Below are 25684 nucleotides of genomic sequence, written 5' to 3' on the forward strand. Positions count from 1 at the left end.
AAAGTGTTAAAAGTGAAAAGCTTATCCCTACTTGAATCACCCACATTAACAGTAGAAATATCAAAGCCCACAGTATTGTATAACTAAACGATCTTAACCACGTATAGCATTCAACCTTATATCACACTTATCCGCGGCACTTATGACAGACTATTAGTGACAAGATTTAGACTACGGATACTGCACAGACTATTAAGCTTCCCAACTATGAACGATTGGTCGACAGTTATGCAACTGTGCCCCTGTGACGATCGTTTGGAGCAAATAACACTTCACCTGGTTTTATTCTGTAAATTTTATAATGTGCAAAGGAAAAAATTGATTTTACCCCTTTTAAAAAAGCTCGGTTTTAGACAATGTTGCCCCTCCTTTTTAGCATTACAGTTTTTAGAAAATTAATACATAGTATGGATTTTATCAATGCATTTAAAAAGTGTTGTGAGGGGGCGTGGCCAAGATGGCGGTGATGTAAGACGCACATTTCAGAGCTCCTACCTACCGCCCACCGAAAACAGCATTACCGGACCTCCACGGGACGCAAATTCCACCTGAGGATCTGTCGGAGGGTCTCCCGGATGGGGGCCTTCCTGTTCAGCCCTGGCAGCCCCGTGGCAGATGCGGAGAGTGGATGATCCGGCGGGATCACGTGTGGGCCTGTCGGCGTTCCTCCTGGGCCCGGCAGTGGATGGCCTCGACAAGGCGGTGGCCTGGAGTACCAGACCATCGGGGCCAGCTTCCCATCAAGCAGCTGTCCCTCCGACGACCCGGGGGCGCACGGGTGACTTGCACTGCTGCCCTGCCGGACCCTGAGCTGAGCGACCCCCAAGGGCGCTGGGCCCGGGATCGAGAGGTGGGCCCCGCCCAAACGGCCACCAGGACTGTGGAGACGTCCGAGACCTGCGGAGCTGACTCCAATTGCACCGGAGTGTTCCTGGCATGCGCCAAGTGCTCCCGTTAATCGGCTGTGGGGGATCGCCAAGCCTGTAAGTCCCAACGGGGAACGACATGCGGCCATCTGGGCCTTGGAATCCCCAACCTCCAGTACTGAACCGCCCGAGGTGGAGGCGGAGCTTCGGCTGAGGCAGGCCATAGGCGCTGAGGGAACAAGAGGGCCGGAGTAACCTGAGCATGCCAGCCTGTGCACACCGCGGAGCCTCCGGTACCCAGCTGGGCTGGTCCACAACTCTACTTCAGGCCCGGACACGGGCAAAGACTGCATCATCGCCAATGCTTCGCTGCCGTTGGGCCCCCGAGACTCCATGTCCCTGACCCTCAAAGCAGCTGCGGAGAAACATATGAACACCTCGATGCTTTCCTGCCTTTTGAGGCAGGACCTTGCCTGGTAGCGGGGGGCTGAACTCTGGGGCGGCGCACGCCCATCACCAGCCTCACAAACCATAGTACCAACCTGGTTCGCCACTCCGGAGGGCAGCAGTGAACCCTGGGGTACTCGCAGCCGGAGGACCCGGCTTAGGTCGGGGATCGAGTAGTCCTCTGGCCTGCATAGGAGCGATTTCCGCCAGCCAGAACCCAGTGCGCACTTGGGGTGGGGATCTGCAAGCGCCGAGGGATGCTGAGGGGGCCTGCCTGCCCACCCTGCGCTGGTTCTGCCATCCTCTTCCGATCTAACTCGACTACCCGAGCATCTGAACCTCGCATTCTACTGCGGTCATTTGACCACTTCCCCCAGAGACGGCTACACAGCACCTTTAAGGTATTGGGAAGAGAATTAGAGAATAGCGTTTTCTCCCCCCATCCAAGTGCAGAGCCTCTGCAGCGGAGGCAGGGACCGGGCGATATCCGGAGAGACAGCTGCGTCTTGTAACAATTCACCAGATTCGCCCTCCACTGATCGCTTGGTTGGCCACATTGGGGCCCCCCCAGCTTCCACCCCTCTTAGCCCTGGGCCGGGGGGCGCCGGAGGGGCATGTCCACTTCACGAACAAGAAAGGGGAAACCTCTAAAAAGTATCTTTGGCCGCTCACTCTCCAACCCTAACATGGCGACCGCCGGCCATGGGAAGGAAGCACCTAAACCCTCCGCGTCGGCTGGGGACGAACCGATAACAAAGGCCTTCCTGGAGTCGCTGTTTCTCACCCTCCAGGGGGACATACAGTTTGTCAAAACTGAATTCGCGGCGGAGATCAAGGAGCTGCGGAGGGATGTGGATGCATTGGGGGAGTGAGTGGTCACCTTGGAGGAAAAGAGCGACACTGTGGCGACCGAGATGACGCTGCTCCAGCAGGAGATCATCAGGATGCAGGATCAGCACGCAGACATTCAATCACACCTAGAGGACTTGGAAAACAGGTGCCGCAGACATAACATCAGAATACGGGGGTGAAAACAACAGAGGATACCAAAGATTTGTTCGCTTTTTCCAACAATCTCTTCTGACATATACTTGGCGACTCCCATGACTCTGATATCGCCCTCAATAGAGCACATACAGTGGGGCCACCCGGGCTCCCAATGCCCCTCCGGCGGACATCATGGTGTGTGTGCAGGACTTTAGGATCAAGGAATCCATTCTGGCAAAGGCGAGATCTCTGCACCCTATCTCCTTTCAGGGCAACTCCCCGGTGCTGTACCAGGGCTTAGCTGACATTCGCCTCCTACAGGAGACACATCTTATCCCCAAAGACCACCACAGGATGAAATCACGTCCCTTTCCCACACAGCTATTCTCCTCCAACCTTAGTAAATCAGCCGGGGTCGCCATTCTCGTCTCCCGCTCCTTCCAAGGCAAAGTGCTCCATAAGGAGTCGGAGATTAGAGGTCGCCTACTCACATATCAGTTCTAAGTGGCTAGAGTTTCCTTCATAGCGGGAATCTTCTATGCCTCCAATGAGGGTCAGGACACATTCTTTCACAATGCACTCACTGAGGCAACGGCTAACTCGGAGAGACACCTATTGCTTGGGGAGGATCTGAATATGGTATTTGATAACATTCATGACCGCTCGTGCCAGCGAACAAGCCAGGTTGGCGCTCTTTCTCCGGCAGGGTCGGCGCTTCTCCAAGAATTGGGTATTGTTGACTTATGGTGCCACTTCCATCCTCATAGCCGAGCCTACACTTTCTACTCGGGAGCACGTAAAACGTACACTAGGCTAGACTATCTCCTTAGTTCCGCCTCACTACAGGCACTCGCTACTGACTCTGAGATTCTGATGGCGTCTCTTTCAGACCACTCCCCAGTCACTGCCTCCTTCCAATTCCCCCCTGCACGACAACCGCTGAGACACTGGCGACTCCACGACGCATTGCTGCACCGGACCTCCACCGTTGACCAAATTAAGACTGCTATCACGAATTACCTTGCCCTTAATAGCACCCCCAACACCTCATTGGCAATACAATGGACGGCCCTTAAGGCAGTGCTGCGAGGGGAATTTATAGCCATATCCACAGCTGAAAATGCAGAGCACAGTCGCAACCGAGCTGAGCTTACTCAGCGGGTGGCTGAACTCGAGCAGATGCACCAGCGCACTGGCGCTGCCAGGGCCTGGCGCCAACTCTGCATGGAGCGGAAACAACTCGCAGCACTTGACCAAAACCGGGCCGAGTATGCGGCCCTCCGACTTTGACACTCCTTCTACAGAGGGGGCGATAGGTTTTAGCTCACAAGCTACGAGAAACCAGGCAGCGCCAGGGAGTGCAGACTATCCACACTACCGGGGGGGCCTCACCTCAGATGATGAGGCAATTGCAGAAACCTTCAGAGACTTCTATGCGAAGCTATATTCCGGCGACACCTTAGACACACTACACTGCAGCGACTATTTGGAGAGCTCTCAGCAAAGCGCAGGCCGAACACTTAGACAGGGACATAGGCACAGAGGAGGTTATTGCAGCAATTTCTCGCCTTAATCTGGGCAAATCACCTGGGCCAGACGGCTACACTGCGGCCTTTTATAAAACCTTCTGCACCCAAGTGGCTCCCATACTGCGCGACCTCTTCAACACCTTCGCACAAGTCGGGGCCAAACCAGAGGAGATGCTGGAAGCATCGTTTGTGGTTATCCCGAAACCCGGGAAGGACAAAACGCAGTGCAGCTCTTACAGGCCGATATCCCTCTTGAATGTAGATATCAAACTATATACTAGCATTCTCGCCACTCGTCTAGCTCCGTACATGACCCAATTGATAGAGCCTGACCAGGCCAGCTTTATCCCACAACGGCAGACGAGTGATAACACCAAGAGGATACTTCATCTCATGGAGAAGGCGTCCCGCACCCCATGTTGCTGGCGATCGATGCTGAAAAAGCCTTCGATCGAGTACACTGGCCCTACCTGGAGCAAGTCCTGCTTTGTTGAAAAATTGCGTACCCGGATCCTCAACTGTTATCGCTCACCCAAAGCGACTGTACGGGTGAATGGCCAGACGTCCTCGCGCTTCCCAAAAGGCAGGGGCACTAGGCAGGGGTGTCCTCTTTCACCCCTCCTATTCGCACTTTATATGGAGCCACTTGCTCTACCTGTTCGCAACCACCCCCTCATAACAGGCATTAAATTTGGAGGGGACATCCACACCATCAGCCTTTACTCGGACGACGTTCTGCTCTCCCTCTCTAGCCCGATCCCCGCGACGCGAGCCCTCTTCACAGAACTATATTGCTTTGTGCAGGCCTCCGGCTTTAAAGTCAACTTTGAGAAATCAATCGCCCTAGACATATCTCTCTCCCCTGCCACGTTGGCTCATCTGCAAGAGGAACACCCTCTCCAATGGTCAGCCTCTTCGATCCCTTATCTGGGAATTCAGCTAGGCCCCACCATACCGGCTACCATCGCCATTAACTACTCTAACCTCCGCACGTGCAACCGCAAAGAGCTGGAGCAATGGTAGCACCACACACTATCATGGTTGGGGTGAATCGAGCCACAAAAATGACTATCCTCCCCCAGATCCTGTACCTCTTCCAGACCCTCCCCCTCCGGCCCCCCCCCCACTCCACCCCGGCTGGATTCAACAAAACCAAGCCGACTTGGCAAACTTCATTTGGCAGGGGCCACAAACCCCGGTTTAATCACGCGGTCGCAGTCCTCCCACCGGAAAAGGGGGGAAACGGGGTCCCGGACCTACAACTTTACTTTCATGCTTCACAACTTCGTTACCTGGTAGAATGGCATCGCCTTGAGTCTGAGAAACACTGGCTCTTTCAAGACCAGGCGGTGGCTGCTATGCCCTTACAAAGGCATCCCCTTTCTTTGTAAATAGGCCACCCAACCTTTATGCGTCCTATATCACGGGCACGCTCATGCAGTTTTGGGATCGAACCAGCGTGGCACGCGACTTGACCTCCTTTCCCTCCCCCCTAACACCCCTCTTTAACAATCCAGAAATTCACCCTGGTACTGACACTAAGGCCTTCGCGGCATGGCGCCCCACCGAGTGTCGGTCCCTCGACCATCTCTTTGATTTAGAAGGGGTCATTCCCTTTCCTCAACTGAAGACGTATTATGGCATACCTGAGTCGGAACGCCTTCTCTACCTCCAGCTCAGGTACTGGGCGCTCCATCCGTCTGTCAAACCAGGTGCTCAACGCCTACTTACCACCTACGAAAAATGGCTCATCACCCGCACCTCTGACAAAAAACTTATCTCCGACCTCTACAAACAGTTATTATTGACATCTACCCTCACATACAACGCCGGTCGCATGCGCTGGGAGTGGGAATTGGGACGCATCCTCAGCCATAAAGAGTGGGATGGCATCTACCACAGGGCACGGCACTCGGCATACCATATGGGGCTCACAGAGACACTGACTATGGTAGCCACTTATTGGTACTACACACCGGAACGCCTCCATTGCTTCGATGCACGACAGAGTGCCTTGTGTTGGAGAGGTTGTGGGGAAGTAGGCACCCTCAGGCATCTTTTATGGAGCTGCGGCGTTCCATCCAGCCACCGACACACTCTGAATGGCTACAACGGCTCTGGCAAGTACTGGGCATGGAAAAGCTTACCCTCACTTTGGCTGGCAGAGGGGTTGAATTTCCAGAGTTGTGGCGACCTTTCTTGACATTGCTCACAGCTGAATTCCGAGAACTGACTTGCCTCCGCTATCTCAGAATTCTTCGTCTCGCTGACACACAAATCCCGCAAGCACGCTCCTCACACAACCCCAAACAGACGCGCTGATTTAGCGTGCATTCATTCTTCCTTTCTTTTTCACTTTTTACCCAGTTGTGGACGAGGGGGGGGAGAGGGGGAGGGAGGTCGCAGTGGGTTTTAATGTTTGTTCACTTTCCCTACCCCTTCTTATTGTTGTTCCCCATAGACCCGCTCCTTGCACTTTACTTTAGTAATGTTACTTTTTGCGATACTGGGTGTCTTCATTGGACGGTCCTCAGGAGCTGGGGGTCTTTTTGTCTCTCACTTTGAAAATTAATAAAAGATTTAAACCATAAAAAGTGTTGTGAAATGTAGGAAATCGATTTTAATGTGACTGTCTAATTGTCCAAAATTCAAAATATGTAAAGGGACTCCAAACAAGTGACCTTTAACGTCAGAGCACTATACGATGTTTATTTATTTAATCTTTTTGCTGTGTTATCTTGAGATTTTATGCGCTACTATGATTCTCTGAACAGAAATCGAATAAAGCTATGTTTTGATTTGATTTGACTTGGGTGTTCTATTGGATACAAACATTAATTATATGTATAAATCTGGTAATTAAGCCAATCTAAAAGGAATACTGAATTGTCTGTGCATCTTTGATAGATATAAATGATGAAGAACTGTAAAGACATGCAAGTTGCTTTTTTAGTTCTTGATACATACCCAATGTCACATCTATCTCTGTTCTTACACTTCAGGTATTAAAGTGCCTGAACAAAACTTATCAGAACATGAAGAGGAAGCCTGTTGCTGTGGATCTAGATCCTAAAGCTGTAACTTGTGATGAATTGTTTGGGATTATTAACCCTTCAACAAGAGAATGGAAAGATGGTGAGTGAAGTTTTTTTCTTTCAATTATTTTATAGTAAATTAGTAGGATAAGGGAACGAGAAGGTGTGCTTTTTACTAAGTATATGTTTAATATCAACTTTAGAGAGCTTATTTACTATTTTAAGTAAAAAAAATGAAATGCTTGAAGTGCAATTTGCTTTATGTTTTAGTACGGTTGCGCGAGGGCTGCCACAGGTCCCGGAGGAGGCATGGGCCGTACTCTCTCAGGCTGTTGCCAACAGGAGAGAACTCACTGAATTCACCAATTGCTAGATCTGATTGAGACTTCTAGCCGCAGATTCCTTACCTTTGAATTTCTCCAGGCATCAAACTGGATCCAGAAGATTTTTCATGAGTTGTACCACTGTGCAATGTTAGGTGGCGTTGATTGGCACAGTGTGGCTTCATCATTAGCGTCCGCACTGGCAGTGACGTCCGTGGCACCTATATAGGCGCCACTCAGGCACACTAATGTCAGTTCTTTTCTTTCCACGTCAGCCAGCGCTGACAGAATTTATTTTTGACAGAATGTATTCGATGTTTTGATGACTGTTTTTGAGGTATTACCTCCTGGTGTGTCAAGATGTCACCTCATAAGACAGGTATCTGAAAGAAACACGTTAGTTAGATTCCTCACCTTAGACTATCCCCAGGCGTCAGGCTGGATCCGGAAAGATTTTTGTAGCAATACTCCTTGCGCGTAGCTAGGCGTCGTCTGCGGCTCCGCGTCCGTCGTTGGAGTCGTGCGCCGGAATGACGTCGTCGAAGTACTTAGACGCCGCCCTCACGCGCTGACGTCAGTTCTTCTTTTTTCCGCGCCAGACAGCGCCGATCCGGGAAGAGCTTACCCCTTAGTCACTTTTTGACTAAACTTTTTGACTTTTTGGTCTTCTGTCGACTCGACTCTGGTGCCGGTAGGATGCCTGGCTTTAAAGCCTGTGACTCCTGTCATCGACTGATGCCGGTGACGGACCACCATCGCCGGTGCCTTTACTGCCTGGGGGCCGACCACAACGCGGAGTCGTGCCTCGATTGTCAGGCCTTGACCTCGAAAGCTAGGCGGGAGCGGTCCCGTAAGCTTCTCGAGCTTCGCCACTCGGCTCCGCGCCGCTCACGGTCCTGGTCCAGGAGGAGGTCCAAGGACCGGTCGCGGAGCCGCAGTCACCATCATCCTTGTCGGGCTCGAAGTCTTCGGGTAAGTCGAAGCGATCAAAGGAGTCCAAGAGGCAACACCGCTCTTCGGACTCCCCTCGCCGGTCGTGTGACTCGGCCGAGGGTCAGGGTGGTCTGCAGGAGCCGCGTTCGTCCCCATACCCACCGGCGGAGGTCAGTGCCTTCCTCTCGGCCATGAGGAGCCTGGCTCCGCTGTCGACACCTGCCGGCGCGCCTTTGGGCCCCGCGGGCTCGACTGGGTGACCTCGCGTGCCAGCGGCTCCGGCCCCGGCACCGTCGACGACTCCGGTCCCGACGCCGCAGGTCCTCGAGGGATCCAGGCCTGGATCTCTGGCCGGCGCCGGTCGACCTCACGACACCACCTCTGCCGGCGCCGACACCGGTTCCACCTCCGGCGCCGTCCCTGGACGGCGCCGTTCCCCGGTTTAGTCCCGGTCCGGGCCCGACGCCGGCGCGGCATCGCTCGACGCCGCATCCGGCGCCGATGGATGAGCATTTCATCTACCGCCCGGCTCCGATGATTCCTCCTGTTTATCAGGACTCGGATGACGGGGGCGACTGAGGACCCTATGGGCCGGACAGGCCCAACTTTCACAGGACTGAGCAGACGAACTGGGGGATGCCAGTGGTCTGGACACCTCCCCGGACGCTGGTTTCATCTCTCCTCCGACTGTGGCCTCGGAGGAAGGTGCAGCTTTCTCAGTGGTGCTGCGCAAGGCGGCTGAAGCCCTTGGGCTGGAGTTGCCTGCTGTGGCCGTGAGGACTAACGTCCTCACAGAGGTGCTTCAACCGACAGCAAGCTCCACAGAGCCTCTGCTGCAGTTCAATGAGGCCCTCATAGACGTTCTGCAGGGCACTTGGTCCAAGCCCTCCACAGTTCCTCCTGTGGATCGGAACGTGGCCCGGCGCCACCGCCCTGCTCCAGGCGACCCCAGTTTTCTGTCCCAACACCCCACCCCCGAGAGTCTGGTTACCCAGGCCTCGACTTCCCAATCCTCCTTCCCGTCCGCTCCTCCGGATCAGGAATCCAAGAGGTTGGAACAGTTCGGTAAGAAGCTGTTCTCTTCCCTGAGTTTGGGGCTGCAATCTTTGAATACCGCTTGCCTCTTGGACCGTTATTCCCACTCTCTGTGGGATACGGTGGAGGATGTGCTGCCCCTGTGTCCGGTGGAGACCCGGACACGACTCACCCAGGCGCTTGCTGACGGGCGAGATGCAGCACGGCATGCCATACGGTGTGTACTAGACACCACGGACTCGCTGAGTAGGGCGATTTCCACCCCGGTGGCACTCCGGCGCCACGCCTGGCTGTGGTCCACGTCTTTCTCGGGGGATGTCCAGAGTTCTCTCATGGATATCCCCTTTGATGGCACTCGCCTTTTTGGTGAGAAGGCGGATAGTGCGCTGGCTCGCTTCAAGGACTCCCGGGCTACGGCCAAGTCCTTGGGTCTCTCGGCCGCAAACTTCCGCCTTTGGTCCCTTTCGTGGCCAAGGAAGGGGCGCCTCCTCACGTCCACCTAGCCACCGGCCACAGAACCAACCAGTACGCGGACGTGGATTCCGCCGAGGCGGTACTGGAGGACAACATTCCGGTCAGTCCACATCCACCCCGTCAGCATGCGCCTCAAAGCCCTCCTAGTCCGAGCTTTTAGGCCCATTTCACGCCAGTGGGCGGCAGATTTCACCCTCGCCTGCTCCTCTGGCGGTCCATCACTTCGGACAGGTGGGTGCTGTAGGAGAGTAGGGTCTGCTTTCTATGGTCACCCCCACTTTTTGCTTTTGCTTCACTGGTTTTCGACTTAGATGTGGCTGTGGGCCTGCTAATCAGACCCTCAGCCCAGCTGTTCTCTCTCTAAATTCATACTATGTACTTTAGGTACATAACCCAATTGATAAGGATCACCTTCTAGGGCCCTGTACAGTGTACCTTCGGTACCCAGGGCATGGGTGTACCCTAGGCCTACCAGGAGCTGCAGCATGTATTATGCCACCCCTGGCTGGCCTCCCATCATGACACAACTGGCTGATCACTCAGCTTGGGCAAGGTCATGTTATCACCCCTTGCTTAGGTATAGTATTCCTATACCTACCTTATATATAGACACATGGGTCACTCCTATGGCAGGCCTTAACAATCCTGAAGGCAGAGTGCTTGGTAACATGTGAGATGGTGCTCTAGCATGAGCTGAGCCTGTCTGCAGCTTTCGGAACCATGTCCTTATAGCTATTCTATGATATCGCCTACCAAATACTCTTAAAGTGCCTTATAATCCTCGCGGTTATGGTAACTATGGTTTGATTTTATCAAAACATGTCGTGTAAGGTGTCTAACACTTTGGAATACTACCCCCACACCATTTCTGGTGATGAGGATAGTATTCCCCCCTTCTAGAGGGAAAAGACATGTTGAAGACCTACTACCCGGTTAAAGTTAACCAGAGCCCCAGCATCACAAAATGGATGCTGCTGCCACAGACACAAGTCTGACCTCCTGCTGCTGGGAGTCCTTCCAGCGAGGGAGGGTTGGACAATAGGTTTCCTGCCTTGGGAGGTGCTAGCACCACCCTAGACAGGACTTAGTGTATTGGGGCAGGGAGGGATGAAAGAAACGAGACACTGCCTGGGGCACACAAGGTGTCCCATACATAGTCCGGTTCAAACCGGTGCTGGGGAACTCCAGCCCCAGTCCTGGCACGAAAATGGACAAAGGGAAGGGGGTGTAACCACCCCCCTCCCTGGTCCAACCCATAGGAGGGACCTAGCAGGTAACCCAGCCCCCCAGATTAGTATAAGAGTGGGAGCTGAGTCCCTACGATTTTGGATTACCCTGAAAAACTGTAACTTGTACAGAAACTCTGGACCTTCGACATTCGACTACGGAAGAAGACTGAAGAATCTCCCTTGTGGCCAAGGAGTGGCCACCCTGTGCAAACAGGCACCATCAAGCGACCTGCCGTTTGCTTTGCCCAATTCTACGAGGAACCGACTGCAGAGCCCGACCAGCGCCTTGACTTCCAGACTTCTCCGACCCTGATCCACATCCACAGCAAAGCTAAGATCCGTGGAGGCGACGAGAGACGTGGGGCCGGCTACCTGGGAAAATCGGCTACTAGCTTCCAGCGCAGCTTCTGAGGCATCCTCGAAGTTGTGCTCTGGGGATTGAGAAGCCCCAACCCCCGAGCACCATCTGCACTGAAGATCAGCCCTCCACACTCCACGAGTTCTGCGTGGGGCCCTTCTGCATTTTCCTGCTCGACGCATCTGTCCGGTTACTTGCCCGTTGGCTAGTAGCCTCAGTGACGACGAATCCTTAACTTTCCACTGCTGGTTTGGCTCCTCCAGACTGGCCCTTGCTTCCCTGCGAAAGAGAAGCACCTCAGGCCTTCCTGGTCTGCAACAGAAGCGAATCCTTCATTCTGCGTGGGTTGCGCTTGCCAAGGCTTGTTGGGTCGGAACTCGACATCGACATCGCCAACAGCAAGAGCCCTCATGGGACAGCTCGCCTCCTGGTTCTGGTCATCCTCTACGCCTCTTGGTACCCGTGGCTGCTGCGACAAGCTTCACCTCTTCACCTGCATCTTCACGACATCGCCTGGTTCCTTCCTGGTTCCTTCCCGGCTCCTGGCTGGTGACCTAGACTGTCCCCTCTGCTTGCAGGTATCCTCCTTCTTGATTCCAACCTTGGAATCCACCGGACACTCTTCACTGACTGCCTGTCAGCACCTTTTCTTCAGGCATCCATAGGAGTCGACGACGAAACCCGACGCAAGTTCACACCTATGCACCCGCAGTCTGTGGGCTAGGTAAACCGAGTACTCCGGTGCTCACAAGGGTATTGACTATCCTAGGGTCTAGTTTCCAAGTCTCTAACTCCTAACTCTTTCCGAAGTGTCCTAAAACTCTTTATTTCTAAATATCACTATTTCTATTGACTTTAACGCATTACGCGTGAGTGTTTCCACTCTGCACCTGAATCCCGTGGGCCTCCCACTGCCTAGCAACTGGTAGTATAGTGTAGCCCCAGCGATTCCCTAGGCCTAGGCCTAACCTGTGTTTGTGACAGTGGTCCTTATACCACTTACTTAGTATATGGTTTGCGTGGCCCCTAGGGCCTAACTGTATTACTTACCTGTGTGACTTATGTATGCTTAAATAAGACTGTGTTGTACTTACCTCGAACCTCATAAAGAGTGCTGAGGGTATTTTGACTAGAATAAATACTGTAGGAGAGTAGGGTCTGCTATCCTATGGTCACCCCAAATTTTTGCTTTTGCTTCACTGGTTTTATGACTTAGTGTGGCTGTGGGCCTGCTAAGAAGACCCTCAGCCCTGCTGTTCTCTCCCTAAATTAATGCCAATGCACACTAGGTGCATTACCAATGGGAACTGGTTCACCTTATTGGACCCTGTAACAGTGTACCCCAGCTACCCAGGGCATAGGTGTATCCAAGGCCTACCAGGGGCTGCAGCATGTATTATGCCACCCCTGGCCTGGCCTCACTATTTGACACAACTGGCTGATCACTCAGCTGGGGTAAGTTGGTGTAATCACCTCTTACTTAGATATGGTATATCTATATCTAACATATATGGACACCTGGTAACCTATAAGTCACTCCTATGGCAGGCCTTAACAATCCTGGAGGCAGAGTGCTTGATTTCATGTGAGATGGTGCTCTGGCATGAGCTGAGCCTGTCTGCAGCTTTCGGAACAACGTCCTTTAGCTGTTTCCATGATATTGCCATACCATGTACTCTTAAGTGCATTATGAACCTCGCGGTCAAATGCTAACTCTGGTTTGGCTTTATCAAAACATGTCGAGTAAAGTGTCATACGATTTGGGATACTACCCCCTTGCCAATTCTGGCGACGGGGGTAGCATTCCACCCTTCTAGAGGGACACGACATGTACCTAACCTGAAACCCGGGTAAAGTTAGCCAGAGCCTCAGCATCACAAAATGGATGCTGCCACCACAGATACAAGTCTGCCCTCCTGCTGCTGGGAGTCCTTCCAGCTTGGGAGGTTTGGACAAAGGGTTTCCTGTCAGGGGAGGTGCTTGCACCACCCCAGACAGGATTTTGTGTAGTGGGTTAGGGAGGGCTGAATAGATTGAGACATGCCTGGGGCACACAAGGTGTCCCTGTGCATATGCCAGTTCAAACCGGAGCTGGAGCTCTCCAGCCCCAGCCCTGGTGCGAAACTGAACAACGGCGAGGGGGTGTAACCACCCCCCTTCCTGGTCCTACCCAGAGGAGGGACCTGGCAGGTAATCCAGCCCCTAGATTTGGAATAAGAGTAGGAGCTGTGTCCCAGGACTTTAGATCATCCTGAAACTCGACTTAAAGAAGAAGAATCACTGGACTTCGACGTTCTGCTGCACAGAAGACTGAAGAGAATCTCCCTTGTGGTCAAGGAGTAACCACCCTGTGAACACAGGCACCATCCAGCAACTCGACGACTGTTTTGCCGCCGCCTCCCACCGGAGACCGAGCCCAGAGCCCGACAAGACCCAGACTCCCAGACATCTCAGAGCCCGATCCACAGTCCCTGCAAAGAAGAGACCCGTGGAGGCACCGAGAGACGTGGGACCGGCCATCTTGAAACGTCCACGACAAGCTGACTGCGCAGCACCCGAGGCATCCACATCGCTGTGCATAGGGCCCTGAGAAGCCCCAACACCGAGCAGCATTTGCACCAAAGACCAGCCCTCCAGCATCCAAGAGATCTGCGTGGGGCCCTTTTGCTTGTTGCCACTCTACGCGTCATCCCGGTTACTGGCCCGTTGGCTAGTGGCTATCTTGGCGACGAAATCTACAAACAACACTGCTGGTCTGGTTGCTCCAGACTGGCCCTTGCTCCTGTGAAAAGGAGCAGCCCCTCTGACCTTGCTGGTTAGAGCACCAAGCTTTCATCGACTCCTGCGTGGCTTGCATTAGCCAAGGCCTGTTTGCTCCAATCGAGAAGCCGACACCGCCATCAGCTAGAGCCTTCGTGGCACAGCTGGTGAGTCACTCCTGGACGTCGTCGACATCTTCAGTTCCACGTGGCTGCAGAGACAACTTCACTTTTTCACCTGTTGGCACCCGACATCGCCTGGTTCCTTCCTGGTTCCACGCCGGTCACTGGCTAGTGACTCTGAACATTGTCCCCTCTGCTTTCAGGTCTTCTACTCTTCAGATCAACCCTTGGATCCACCGTCGAAACCCGACGCACTTTGACACCTATGCACCCGCTTCCTGTGGGTGAGGTAACGCTGGCACTCCGGTGCTCCTGTGTAGAGAAACATCTCTAGTGTCTAGGTTTCCAGTTGTTAGGTTCTGGTCCATCCGGAAGACTCCCTTTGCTTTAACTTTGTGACTTTTACGCACCCATTGAATCCAATAGGTGCACGCGTGTAACTTTCAACACTGCACGCGCATCCTGTGGGCCTCCTAGTCACTAACTACTGTTAGCTCCTTGTAGTCCCAGCAATTCTCAAGGCCCTAGGCCTTCTTTCTTTTCTATACGTGGTTCTTATACCACTATTTTAGTATATAGTTTAGCGGGCCACCGGGGCCATCCATAATTGTGCAACTTTTGTATGTTTAAACATTGCCTTGTTTTAACGAATGTGCTTCTGTGCTCATAAAGAGTATAGGGGATACTTTTAGTAAATAAATACATATATATTTTGAATATATATCTGTGTGGTGTCCTTTCATTTGGTATTCAAGGAGGTTACATATGGTAAAACAGCTGGCTTCACATGCCCTCAAGAGTTTAACCTGAAGACTGCACTGTCCACGCTACCACTAGGATAGCTGGTCTATCTAGGTTGACTTCAACCACCACCATAAGGGTTGCTTGACATGGTACAGGGTGATCACTAGAAATAGTGAGCAGCATATACCAGGCCAACTGCTCACATTGGCGAGCAGCGGTTGGGATTTGAGCTTGCTGTGTTTTACCAATTGTAATCTTTGAAAATATCATTTGAAAGATCATACAGGTACCTTTAGGTACATATAAGACAAGACTAGTATACATAAGTTCTACTGAACTTAGTTGTTGTAGAGCAAAGGGATTAGCACACCCTGACTACAACTAACTAGAGAAGGCCCAGTAGGAAAACACCAGTGTAGGTAGATTGCAATACATCCACCTCACTAAGAGAATGGCTGGAGCAGCAGGAGCCACTGGGCTTCCAGCTGTTGAGAGTGACCCTCAAAGGGCACCATCCAAATGTTCTATGTTAAACTTTCAGGAGTTAAGACAACTGTGTAACACCAGAAGTCTTAAGCAGAGTCAAAACCCTACTATAGCCCAACTCCTAGAGCTATTAGATTACACTGATATTCTAAGGGCCCCTGGCTCAGTCCCTACAGGGTCTGGAGATGGAGGTCACCCATCTGAAGATGATAATACTGATGCCCCTGGCCCTATCACTCAAGAGGAAGATGATGTAGATGAGGGGGAAGATGATTCAGATGATGGTAGAAATGGCCAGGTGCCAGTCAGGAGACTTAGCCAGGCCAACTTAAGCTTACATGGGACTGGACATGGGATACCTCCCTACAGACCCCCAAGCAGGCTTAACCAGGGACAGAGGGTGAGAAGATCCAGCTCAAGTGGATCTGACCATTCCAATGGCTCTAGAGGCTCCAATGCCTCTGATCAGAGAAGGATGACTTCCTCTCAGAGAAGAGAGCATGAAGCCAAGATGAGAGAGGCTGAACTTAGGATCCAAAGGCAAGAACTAGAGGTTGCCTTGGCTAAGGAGAAACTTGCCAGATCAAGACAGTCTAGAGAGAGTGGATTAGATTCCACTGGTGGCAGCAATATCCCTAAGGATAAAGACAGGTCCTATGACAAAAGAAACCTGAGTAAGATTGTGCCCCCCTATAAAGCTGGGGATGACATCCACAAATGGATAACTGCCCTTGAGAGGGCCTGCAGAGTACAGCAGGTCCCTCAGGAGCAGTAGGCAGCAATCTTGTGGCTCTCCTTTGAAGGTAGAGGCAGAGACAAGCTCCTCACAGTTAGTGATGAGGATGCTAGAAACTACCTGGTCCTGAAGAGTGCTCTGATTGATGGGTTAGGCTTAACCACTGAACAGTACAGGTTAATGTTCAGAGACACCCAGAAGACACAGACTCAGGACTGGTCTGAATTTGTTGAGTGTGCCACTAAGGCTCTGGAGGGCTGGTTGCTGGGAAGTAAGGTTGCAGATTACACAGGATTGTATAATCTAATTATGAGAGAGCAAATCTTAAATAATTGTCAGAACCAGCAGTTGCATCAACACCTGATTGACTCAGATCTGACCTCTCCCCAAGAATTGGGAAAGAAGGCAGACAAATGGGTTAGAACCAAGGTTAAGCAAAAGAACCAGAACCAGGGTGGTGACCAAAAGAAGGCAGACCAAAAGGGTGGGCAACAGAAACCTAAAGACCAGAAGTCTTATCCAGGCCCCCAACAGAATAATGAGGGTGGGTCCCAAACTTCTAAGAGGAAGAAGAAAGAAGGTCAGAAAAAGCCATGGTGTAATGTCTGTAAAAACACCTCTCACTGGACCAGTGAGTGTAAGAAAACAGGAGCCCCCATCACTGCAGCCCCTAAGGCACCTGCACCCCCTAGTACAGTTGGCAGTGTTGGTCCTCAGGCTAAGGGAGTAGTGGGGTTAACCTTGGGTACTGAGGGAGATTCTGGCCTAGTCAGAACCCCTACACAGGCTGTTCTGGTTTGTGATGTGGACATGGATTTGTCCACTACTGTGGGTCCTAGTAATCTAGGTAAGCACAGACAGACACCTTTAATCAACAATAAAGTGGCTCAAGCATACAGGGACACTTGTGCCAGTGTCACAATGGTGACACCTGGCTTTGTGGACCCTGGTCAGATAGTGCTAGGTGATAATTACCTAGTGACCAACGCCAGCAATGTCTTTACTACATATAGTGTGGCAATTGTTAATTTCTCCTGGGGAGGGGTAACTGGCCTCAAAAAGGTTGTGGTAAGCGCAGACCTCCCAGTTGAATGTCTGTTGGGCAATGACCTAGAATCCTCTCTATGGTCAGAAGTGGAGTACAGGACTCATGCAGAGATGTTAGGGATTTCATCACATGTCCTTGCTGTGACCAGGTCACAGGCCAAAAAGTGCCTCACTGAACCTCAGGTCTTGGAGCCTGGAACAATGGACCAAGTACCTACCAAGAAGAAGAACAGAAGGGTCAAGGCTGTGCCTTCCCTCCTGCCTGAAAGTGAAGATCAGTCTTCTCAGGAAACTGATTTTGAGACTCCTGAAGGAACTGTCCCTGAAGAGCTTGAACCTGACCAGGTTGAGTTTCTGGGGACAGGGGGACCTTCTAGGGCTGACTTAAGGCAGGCTCAGTTAGACTGTTCTTCCCTTGAACTCCTCAGACAGCAAGCCGCTACTGAGGCTGCTGGGAATGCTCAAGGTACCCATAAAGTATATTGGGATGATGGGCTCCTTTGTTCAGAGGCTGGAGACCCAAAACCTGGTGCAACCAGGAGGTTGGTTATACCTCTGCAATTTAGGGGCTTCCCTCTTACCTTGGCCCATGATATTCCTTTAGCAGGACACTTAGGCCAGAACAAGACTTGGGACAGGCTTGTCCCTCACTTTCACTGGCCTCACATGAATGAAGATACCAAGGAGTTTTGTCGCTCCTGTGTAACCTGCCAAGCCAGTGGCAAATCAGGTGGCACAACAAAGGCCCCCCTAATACCACTACCTGTGGTGGGGGTTCCCTTTGAAAGAGTGGGGATTGATATTGTGGGTCCAATTGATCCCCCCACAGCATCTGGGCACAGATTTATACTGGTGGTAGTGGATCATGCCACCAGGTATCCAGAGACAATTCCCCTTAGGACCACAACATCTCCTGTTGTGGCCAGGGCCTTACTTGGAGTTTTCTCCAGAGTTGGATTTCCTAAGGAGGTAGTATCTGACAGAGGTGCCAACTTCATGTCAGGATACTTAACAGCTATGTGGAAGGAATGTGGTGTCAACTACAAGTTCACCACTCCTTAGCATCCACAATGCAATGGGCTTGTTGAGAGATTCAACAAGACCCTAAAGGGTATGATCAAAGGGTTACCTGAAAAGCTAAGGCGAAGATGGGACATCCTTCTACCCTGCCTTCTGTTTGCTTACAGAGAGGTCCCACAAAAAGGAGTTGGCTACAGCCCCTTTGAATTGTTATTTGGGCACCCTGTAAGAGGACCCCTATGTCTGGTGAGGGAAGGATGGGAGTTACCTCTCAAAAAGCCTAAGCAAGACATAGTGGACTATGTACTTGGTCTCCGCTCCCGATGGCTGAGTACATGGAGAAGGCATCTAAAAACCTGGAGGCAAGCCAAGAATTACAGAAAGCTTGGCATGACCAAAAGGCTGTTTTGACTGAGTACCAGCCAGGACAGAAGGTATGGGTGTTGGAGCCAGTGGCCCCAGCAGCACTCCAAGACAAATGGTCTGGACTTCATACAATTGTTGAAAAGAAGGGAGGTTACCTACTTGGTAGACCTAGGAACCCCCAGGAGCCCCCATTGGGTGCTCCATGTCAACAGACTCAAGGCATATGTTGACAGGGCAGACATGGGCTTGCTCATGGCTACAGATGAGGGGCAGGAGGAAGAGAGTGACCCTCTCCCAGACCTGTTGTCTCAGAACCCTGAAGATGGCTCAGTTGATGGTGTGGCCTTAGGTGGCAGCCTCACTGAACATCAGCAAAATGACTGCAGACAAGTTTTACAGTCATATAGACATATGTTCTCCTTGACACCCAGTCAGACTAACTGGTGTACCCATGTGGTGGACACTGGTGACAGTCTTCCTGTGAAAAGCAAGATTTACAGGCAACCTGACCATGTCAGGTACTGTATAAAGACTGAGGTGCAGAAAATACTGGAGTTAGGTGTCATTGAGCCTTCAGAGAGCCCCTGGGCTAGCCCAGTGGTTCTGGTCCCCCAAACCTCACACACAAGCTGGAAAGAGAGAAATGAGGTTCTGTGTGGATTACAGAGGACTCAATGCTATCACCAGGACAGATGCACACCCAATTCCAAGGGCAGATGAGCTCATAGATAGACTGGCTTCTGCCAAGTTTTTGAGCACATTTGATTTGACAGCTGGCTATTGGCAAATTAGGTTAGCTGAGGAGTCTAAGGCCAAAACAGCATTCTCAACCCCAGGAGGTCATTACTGTGAGAAGTTGGCCTGATGTATGATGTCACTAGTTCTAGTGTACACCTTATATCAGTCCAAACAACCCTTATGGTGATTGGTTGTAAAGTCAACCTTATAGATCAGCTATCCTAGTGGTAGCATGGACAAGAGCAGTCTTAGGCTAAACTCTGAATGGCATGTGAAGCCAGCTGTGATACCATATATAATCCCTTGAATACCAAATAAAAGGACACCACAACAGATATATATAAATAAGTGTATTTATTCTATTCAAACCCTCAGCACTCTTTATGAGATTAGAGGTAAGTACAACACAGTCTTATTTAAGCATACATTAAGTCACACAGGTAAGTAATACAGTTAGGCCCTAGGGGCCACGCAAACCATATACTAAAGAAGTGGTATAAGGACCACTGTCACGGAAATAGGATAGGCCTAGGCCTAGGGAATCGCTGGGGCTACACTACACTAGCAACAGTTAGGAAGTGGGAGGCCCACGGGATTCAGGTGCAGAGTGGAAACACTCACGCGTAATGCGTACAAGTCGATAGAATTACTAGCAGTTAGAAATTAACAGTTTAAGGACACTTCTGAAGCAGCTAGAGAGTCGAGACTCGGAAACTAGACCCTAGGATAGTCACTACCCTTGTGAGCACCGAAGTACCCAAGTTACCTAGCCCACAGGCTGCGGGTGCATAGGTGTGAACTTGCGTCGGGTTTCGTCGTGGACTTCTATGGATGCCTGAAGGAAAGTTGCTGACAGGCAGTCAGTGAAGAGTGTCCGGTGGATCCCAAGGCTGGGATCAAGAAGAGAGGAAACCTGCAAGCAGAAGGGACAGAGTCAAGGTCACTAGCCAGTGACCACGTGGAACCAGGAAGGAACCAGGTGATGTTGTGAAGATTGCAGGTGAAGGGTGAAGCTTGTCGCTGCAGCCACGGGTACCAGGAGACGTCGAGGACGACCAGGACCAGGAGGCGAGCTGTCCCACGAAGGCTCTTGCTGTCGGCGGCGTCGAAGTCGAACTAGGACTCACCAAGCCTTGGCAAGCGGAACCCACGAAGAACGGAGGACTTGCTTCTGGTGCAGACCAGGAAGGTCTGGGGTGCTTCTCTTTTGCAAAGAAGCGGGAGCCAGTCTGGAGAAGCCAAACCAGCGGTGAAGATTTCAAGGTGTGTCGTCACAAAGGCCGCTAGCCAACGGGCAAGCAACCGGACAGACGCGGCAAGCAGGAAAATGCAGAAGGGCCCCACGCAGGACTCGTGGAGTGTGGGGGGCTGATCTTCGGTGCAGATGGTGCTTGGGGTTGGGGCTTCTCAATCCCCGGTGCACAACTTCGAGGGTACCTCAGAAGCTGCGCTGGAAGATACTCGCCAATTTTCCCAGGTAGCCGGTCCCACGTCTCTCGTCGCCTCCACGGATCTCAGCTCAGCTGTGGATGTGGATCAGGGTCGGAGAAGTCTGGAAGTCAAGGCTCTGGTCAGGCTCTGCAGTCGGTCCCTCGTAGAACTTCAGCAAAGCAAAGGGTAAGTCTCTTGATGGTGCCTGTTTGCACAGGGTAGCCACTCCTTGGCCACAAGGGAGATTCTTCAGTCTTCTTCTTTCGTCGAATGTCGAAGGTCCAGAGTTTCTGTTCAAGTTGCAGGTTCAGGATAATCTAATTTCCTGGGGCCCAGTTACCACTCTTATCCAAATCTGGGGGGCTGGGTTACCTGCTAGGTCACGCCTTATGGGTGGGACCTGGGAGGGGGGTGGTTACACCCCCTTCCCTTTGTGCAGTTTTGTGCCAGGACTGGGGCTGGTGTGCCCCAGCACTGGTTTGAACTGGACTATGCATGGGACACCTTGTGTGCCCCAGGCAGTGTCTCGTTTCATTCATCCCTCCCTGCCCCAATACACTAAGGCCTGTCTGGGGTGGTGCTCGCACCTCCCAAGGCAGGAAACCTATTGTCCAAGCATCCCTTGCCGGGATCACTCCCAGCAGCAGGAGGTCAGACTCGTGTCGTGGCAGCAGCATCCATTTTGTGATGCTGGGGCTCTGGTTAACTTTAACTGGGTAAGTAGGTTACAACATGTCTTCTCCCTCTAGAAGGGAGGGATAATATCCTCATCCCCAGAAATGGGATGGGGGTATTATTATGCCAAAGTGTTAGACACCTTACACGACATGTTTTGATAAAGCCAAACCATAGTTACCATAACCGTTTAAGATTATAAGGCACTTTAAGAGTATATGGTAGGCTATATCATAGAACAGCTATAAGGACATGGTTCCGAAAGCTGCAGACAGGCTCAGCTCATGCTAGAGCACCATCTCACATGTTACCAAGCACTCTGCCTCCAGGATTGTTAAGGCCTGCCATAGGAGTGACTGATAGGTACACGTGTCTATATGTAAGATAGGTATAGGAATACTACACCTAAGCAAGGAGTGATTACACGACCTTGCCCAAGCTGAGTGATCAGCCAGTTGTGTCATAATGGGAGGCCAGGACAGGGGTGGCATAATACATGCTGCAGCCCCTGGTAGGCCTAGGGAACACCTATGCCCTGGGTACCTAAGGTACACTGTACAGGGGCCAATAAGGAGATCCTATCCGAATGGGTTATGCACCTAAAGTACATAGTATCAATTTAGAGAGAGAACAGCAGGGCTGTGGGTCTGATTAGCAGGCCCACAGCCACATCTAAGTCGAAAACCAGTAAAGCAAAAGCAAAAAGTGGGGGTGAACATAGAAAGCAGACCCTACTCTCCTACACACCCCCCCCCCCCCAACTTAGGGACATTAAACTAACCTTGACCAGTTGAGTCTTCATGTTCTAAGTGGAAATATCTGGAGAGTCCATCTGCATTGGCATGGTCAGTCCCAGGTCTATGTTCCACTGTGAAGTCCATCCCCTGTAGGGAAATGGACCACCTAAGAAGTTTGGGATTTTCACCCTTCATCTGATTTAGCCACAAGAGGGGCTTATGGTCTGTCTGAATCTTGAAGTGAGTGCCAAACAAGTATGGCCTCAGCTTCTTCAGGGCCCAAACCACAGCAAAGGCCTCCCTCTCAATAGCTGACCAACGTTTCTCTCTAGGGGTCAGCCTCCTACTCATAAAAGCAATGGGCTGGTCTTGACCATCTATATTAAGTTGTGAAAGAACAGCTCCCACACCTAACTCAGAAGCATCTGTCTGGACAATGAACTCTTTGGAGTAGTCTGGACTTTTCAGAATAGGTGCACTGCACATGGCCTGCTTCAGGTCATCAAATGCTGTTTGACAGGTTACTGTCCACTGAACTTTCTTTGGCATTTTCTTGGAGGTCAAGTCATTAAGTGGTGTCACAATGGACCCATAGTTCTTAACAAACTTTCCGTAGTACCCAGTCAGGCCCAAGAAAGCTCTGACCTGAGTCTGGGTAGTTGGAGGAGTCCAGTCCTTTATGGTCTGGATCTTGCTCTCCAGTGGTTGAACCTGACCCCCACCAACTAGGTGGCCCAGGTATACAACCTTGCTCTGCCCTATCTGGCACTTAGTGGCCTTGATAGTGAGGCCTGCCTTTTGCAGGGCCTCTAAAATATTACTCAGGTGGACCAGGTGATCCTCCCAGGTGGAGCTAAAGACAGCAATATCATCAAGATAAGCTGCACAGTAATCATCCAACCCAGTAAGGACTTGATTCACCAACCTTTGGAAAGTGGCAGGTGCATTCTCAAAGCAAAGGGCATTACCACAAATTGATAATGTCCTCCTGGGGTCGAGAAAGCAGTTTTGGCCTTTGCATTCTCAGCTAGTCTGATTTGCCAGTAGCCTGCTGTCCGGTCAAATGTGCTCAAAAACTTAGCAGCTGCCAGTCTGTCAATGAGCTCATCTGCCCTGGGTATTGGGTGGGCATCTGTCCTAGTGACAGCATTGAGACCTCTGTAATCCACGCAAAACCTCATCTCTCTCTTACCATCTTGGGTGTGAGGTTTTGGCACAAGGACTACCGGACTAGCCCAAGGGCTCTCTGAAGGTTCAATGACTCCCAGCTCCAACATCTTTTGTACCTCAACTTTTATGCAGTCCCTGACATGGTCAGATTGCCTGTAGATTTTACTCTTCACAGGCAGACTGTCACCAGTGTCCACCTCATGGGTGCACCAGTTTGTCTGACTTGGGGTCAGAGAGAACATATGTCTGTAGGATTGCAGAACTTGTCTGCAGTCCTGTTGCTGATGGACAGTGAGGCTGTCAGAAAAGACCACACCATCAACTGAGCCATCGTCAGGGTTCTGAGTCAACAGGTCTGGGAGAGGGTCACTCTCTTCCTCCTGCCCCTCATCTGTAGCCATGAGTAAGCCCATGTCTGCCCTGTCAACATATACCTTCAATCTGTTGACATGAAGCACCCTGTGGGGGCTTCTGGGAGTCCCAAGCTCCACCAAGTAGGTGACTTCTCCCTTTTTCTCAACAATAGTGTGGGGTCCAGACCATTGGTCTTGGAGGGCTGCTGGGGCCACTGGCTCCAACACCCACACTTTCTGCCCTGGCTGGTAAACAGTCAGCACAGCCTTTTGGTCATGCCAAGCTTTTTGGAGTTCTTGGCTTGCCTCAAAGTTTTTAGAAGCCTTCTTCATATACGCTGCCATCCTGGAGCGGAGACCAAGTACATAATCCACTATATCAAGTTTGGGTTGTCTGAGAGGTCTCTCCCATCCTTCCCTTACCAAACATAGGGGTCCTCTTACAGGATGCCAAAACAAAAGCTCAAAAGGGCTGTAGCCAACCCCCTTTTGTGGGACCACTCTGTAGGCAAACAGAAGGCAGGGTAAAAGGATGTCCCATCTTCGCCTAAGCTTGTCTGGTAAACCTTTTATCATTCCCTTTAGGGTCTTGTTGAATCTCTCAACAAGCCCATTGCACTGTGGGTGATAGGGTGTGGTGAACTTGTAGTTCACACCACACTCCTTCCACATTGCAGTCAAGTATCCTGACATGTAGTTGGCATCTCTGTCAGAAATGACCTCCTTTGGAAAGCCCACTCTGGAGAATACTCCAAGCAGGGCCCTTGCCACAACAGGAGCTGTTGTGGTCCTCAGGGGAATAGCTTCTGGATACCTGGTGGCATGGTCCACTATCACCAGTATAAATCTGTGCCCAGATGCTGTTTGTGGGTCCATTGGTCCTACAATATCTATGCCCACTCTTTCAAAGGGACCCCCCACCACAGGTAGTGGTATGAGGGGGGCCTTTGTGGTGCCACCTGATTTGCCACTGGCTTGGCAGGTGACACAGGAGCGACAAAACTCCTTGGTATCTTCTGACATATGGGGCCAGTGAAAGTGAGCCTGTCCCAAGTCTTGTTCTGGCCTAAGTGTCCTGCAAGGGGAATATCATGGGCCAAGGTTTTTTTCAGCTCGCCTACTCAATCGCTATTGTTGGCAGTGTGTTCCTTACCTGTAGCGCTTTCAGGGGGCTGGTCTGTCCTGACTGTTGTGCGTGGAGACGCACCTGAACTACACTTCCCAGGCTCCTTTGCTGTGCCTTCCGGAGGCGGAGGCGGACATCCAGCGTTTCGCGCCAGAAGGCGCTTCAAAAATACCAGCGCCCCCGGCAGAGTGGGTTTTTCAGCTCGCCTACTCAATCACTATTGTTGGCAGTGTGTTCCTTATCTGCAGCGCTTTCAGGGGGCTGGTCTGTCCTGACTGTTTTGCGTGGAGACGCACCTGAACTACACTTCCCAGGCTCCTTTGCTGTGCCTTCCGGAGGCGGAGGCGGACATCCAGCGTTTCGCGCCAGAAGGCGCTTCAAAAATACCAGCGCCCCCGGCAGAGTGGGTTTTTCAGCTCGCCTACTCAATCGCTATTGTTGGCAGTGTGTTCCTTACCTGCAGCGCTTTCAGGGGGCTGGTCTGTCCTGACTGTTGTGCATGGAGACGCACCTGAACTACACTTCCCAGGCTCCTTTGCTGTGCCTTCCGGAGGCGGACATCCAGCGTTTCGCGCCAAAAGGCGCTTCAAAAATACCAGCGCCCCCCGCATCGCGGGACCGCGCGCGGGCGGCGCCGGGCTAAGCCCGGGCAAAGGGCGGGCCCTCTGTGGCCCTCAGAGGCTCGAGGAGACTGGACTGGGCCTATTTATTTTTCGTTTGTGTTTTAAATATTATTCATTATTTGCATTATATATTTATGGTGTGCACATTCTCCTATTGATCAGGAACTCTTCGTTACTCTCCTTCAAATATTTCATCTTCTTTTTATTTAATATATATTTATTGTATTCATTTGGGGCTATAGTGCTTTGTTGTATAAAGATGTCGGCCAAAAAACTGCGTTCGGGGAGAGTATTAGGGGATAGGGCCTGTATGTTGTCAAAACCCACTCCCCCC

At 51.6% G+C, this 25684-nt stretch overlaps 1 protein-coding gene across 2 annotated transcripts in view; it reads left to right on the top strand.

Moving 5' to 3' along the window:
* The window catches only part of DNAH17 (dynein axonemal heavy chain 17), a 14992541-nt gene that overhangs the window by 6755046 nt on the left and 8211811 nt on the right, over window positions 1–25684 (top strand). For both annotated transcript variants that reach the window (XM_085617470.1, XM_085617471.1), the window contains one exon: window positions 6832–6964. In XM_085617470.1, coding sequence (XP_085473596.1) covers window positions 6832–6964 — 133 coding nt within the window. The remainder of the gene's footprint in view (window positions 1–6831; window positions 6965–25684) is intronic.

Source organism: Triturus cristatus, chromosome 7, assembly GCF_964204655.1.
Source record: "Triturus cristatus chromosome 7, aTriCri1.1, whole genome shotgun sequence".
Lineage (NCBI taxonomy): Eukaryota > Metazoa > Chordata > Amphibia > Caudata > Salamandridae > Triturus > Triturus cristatus.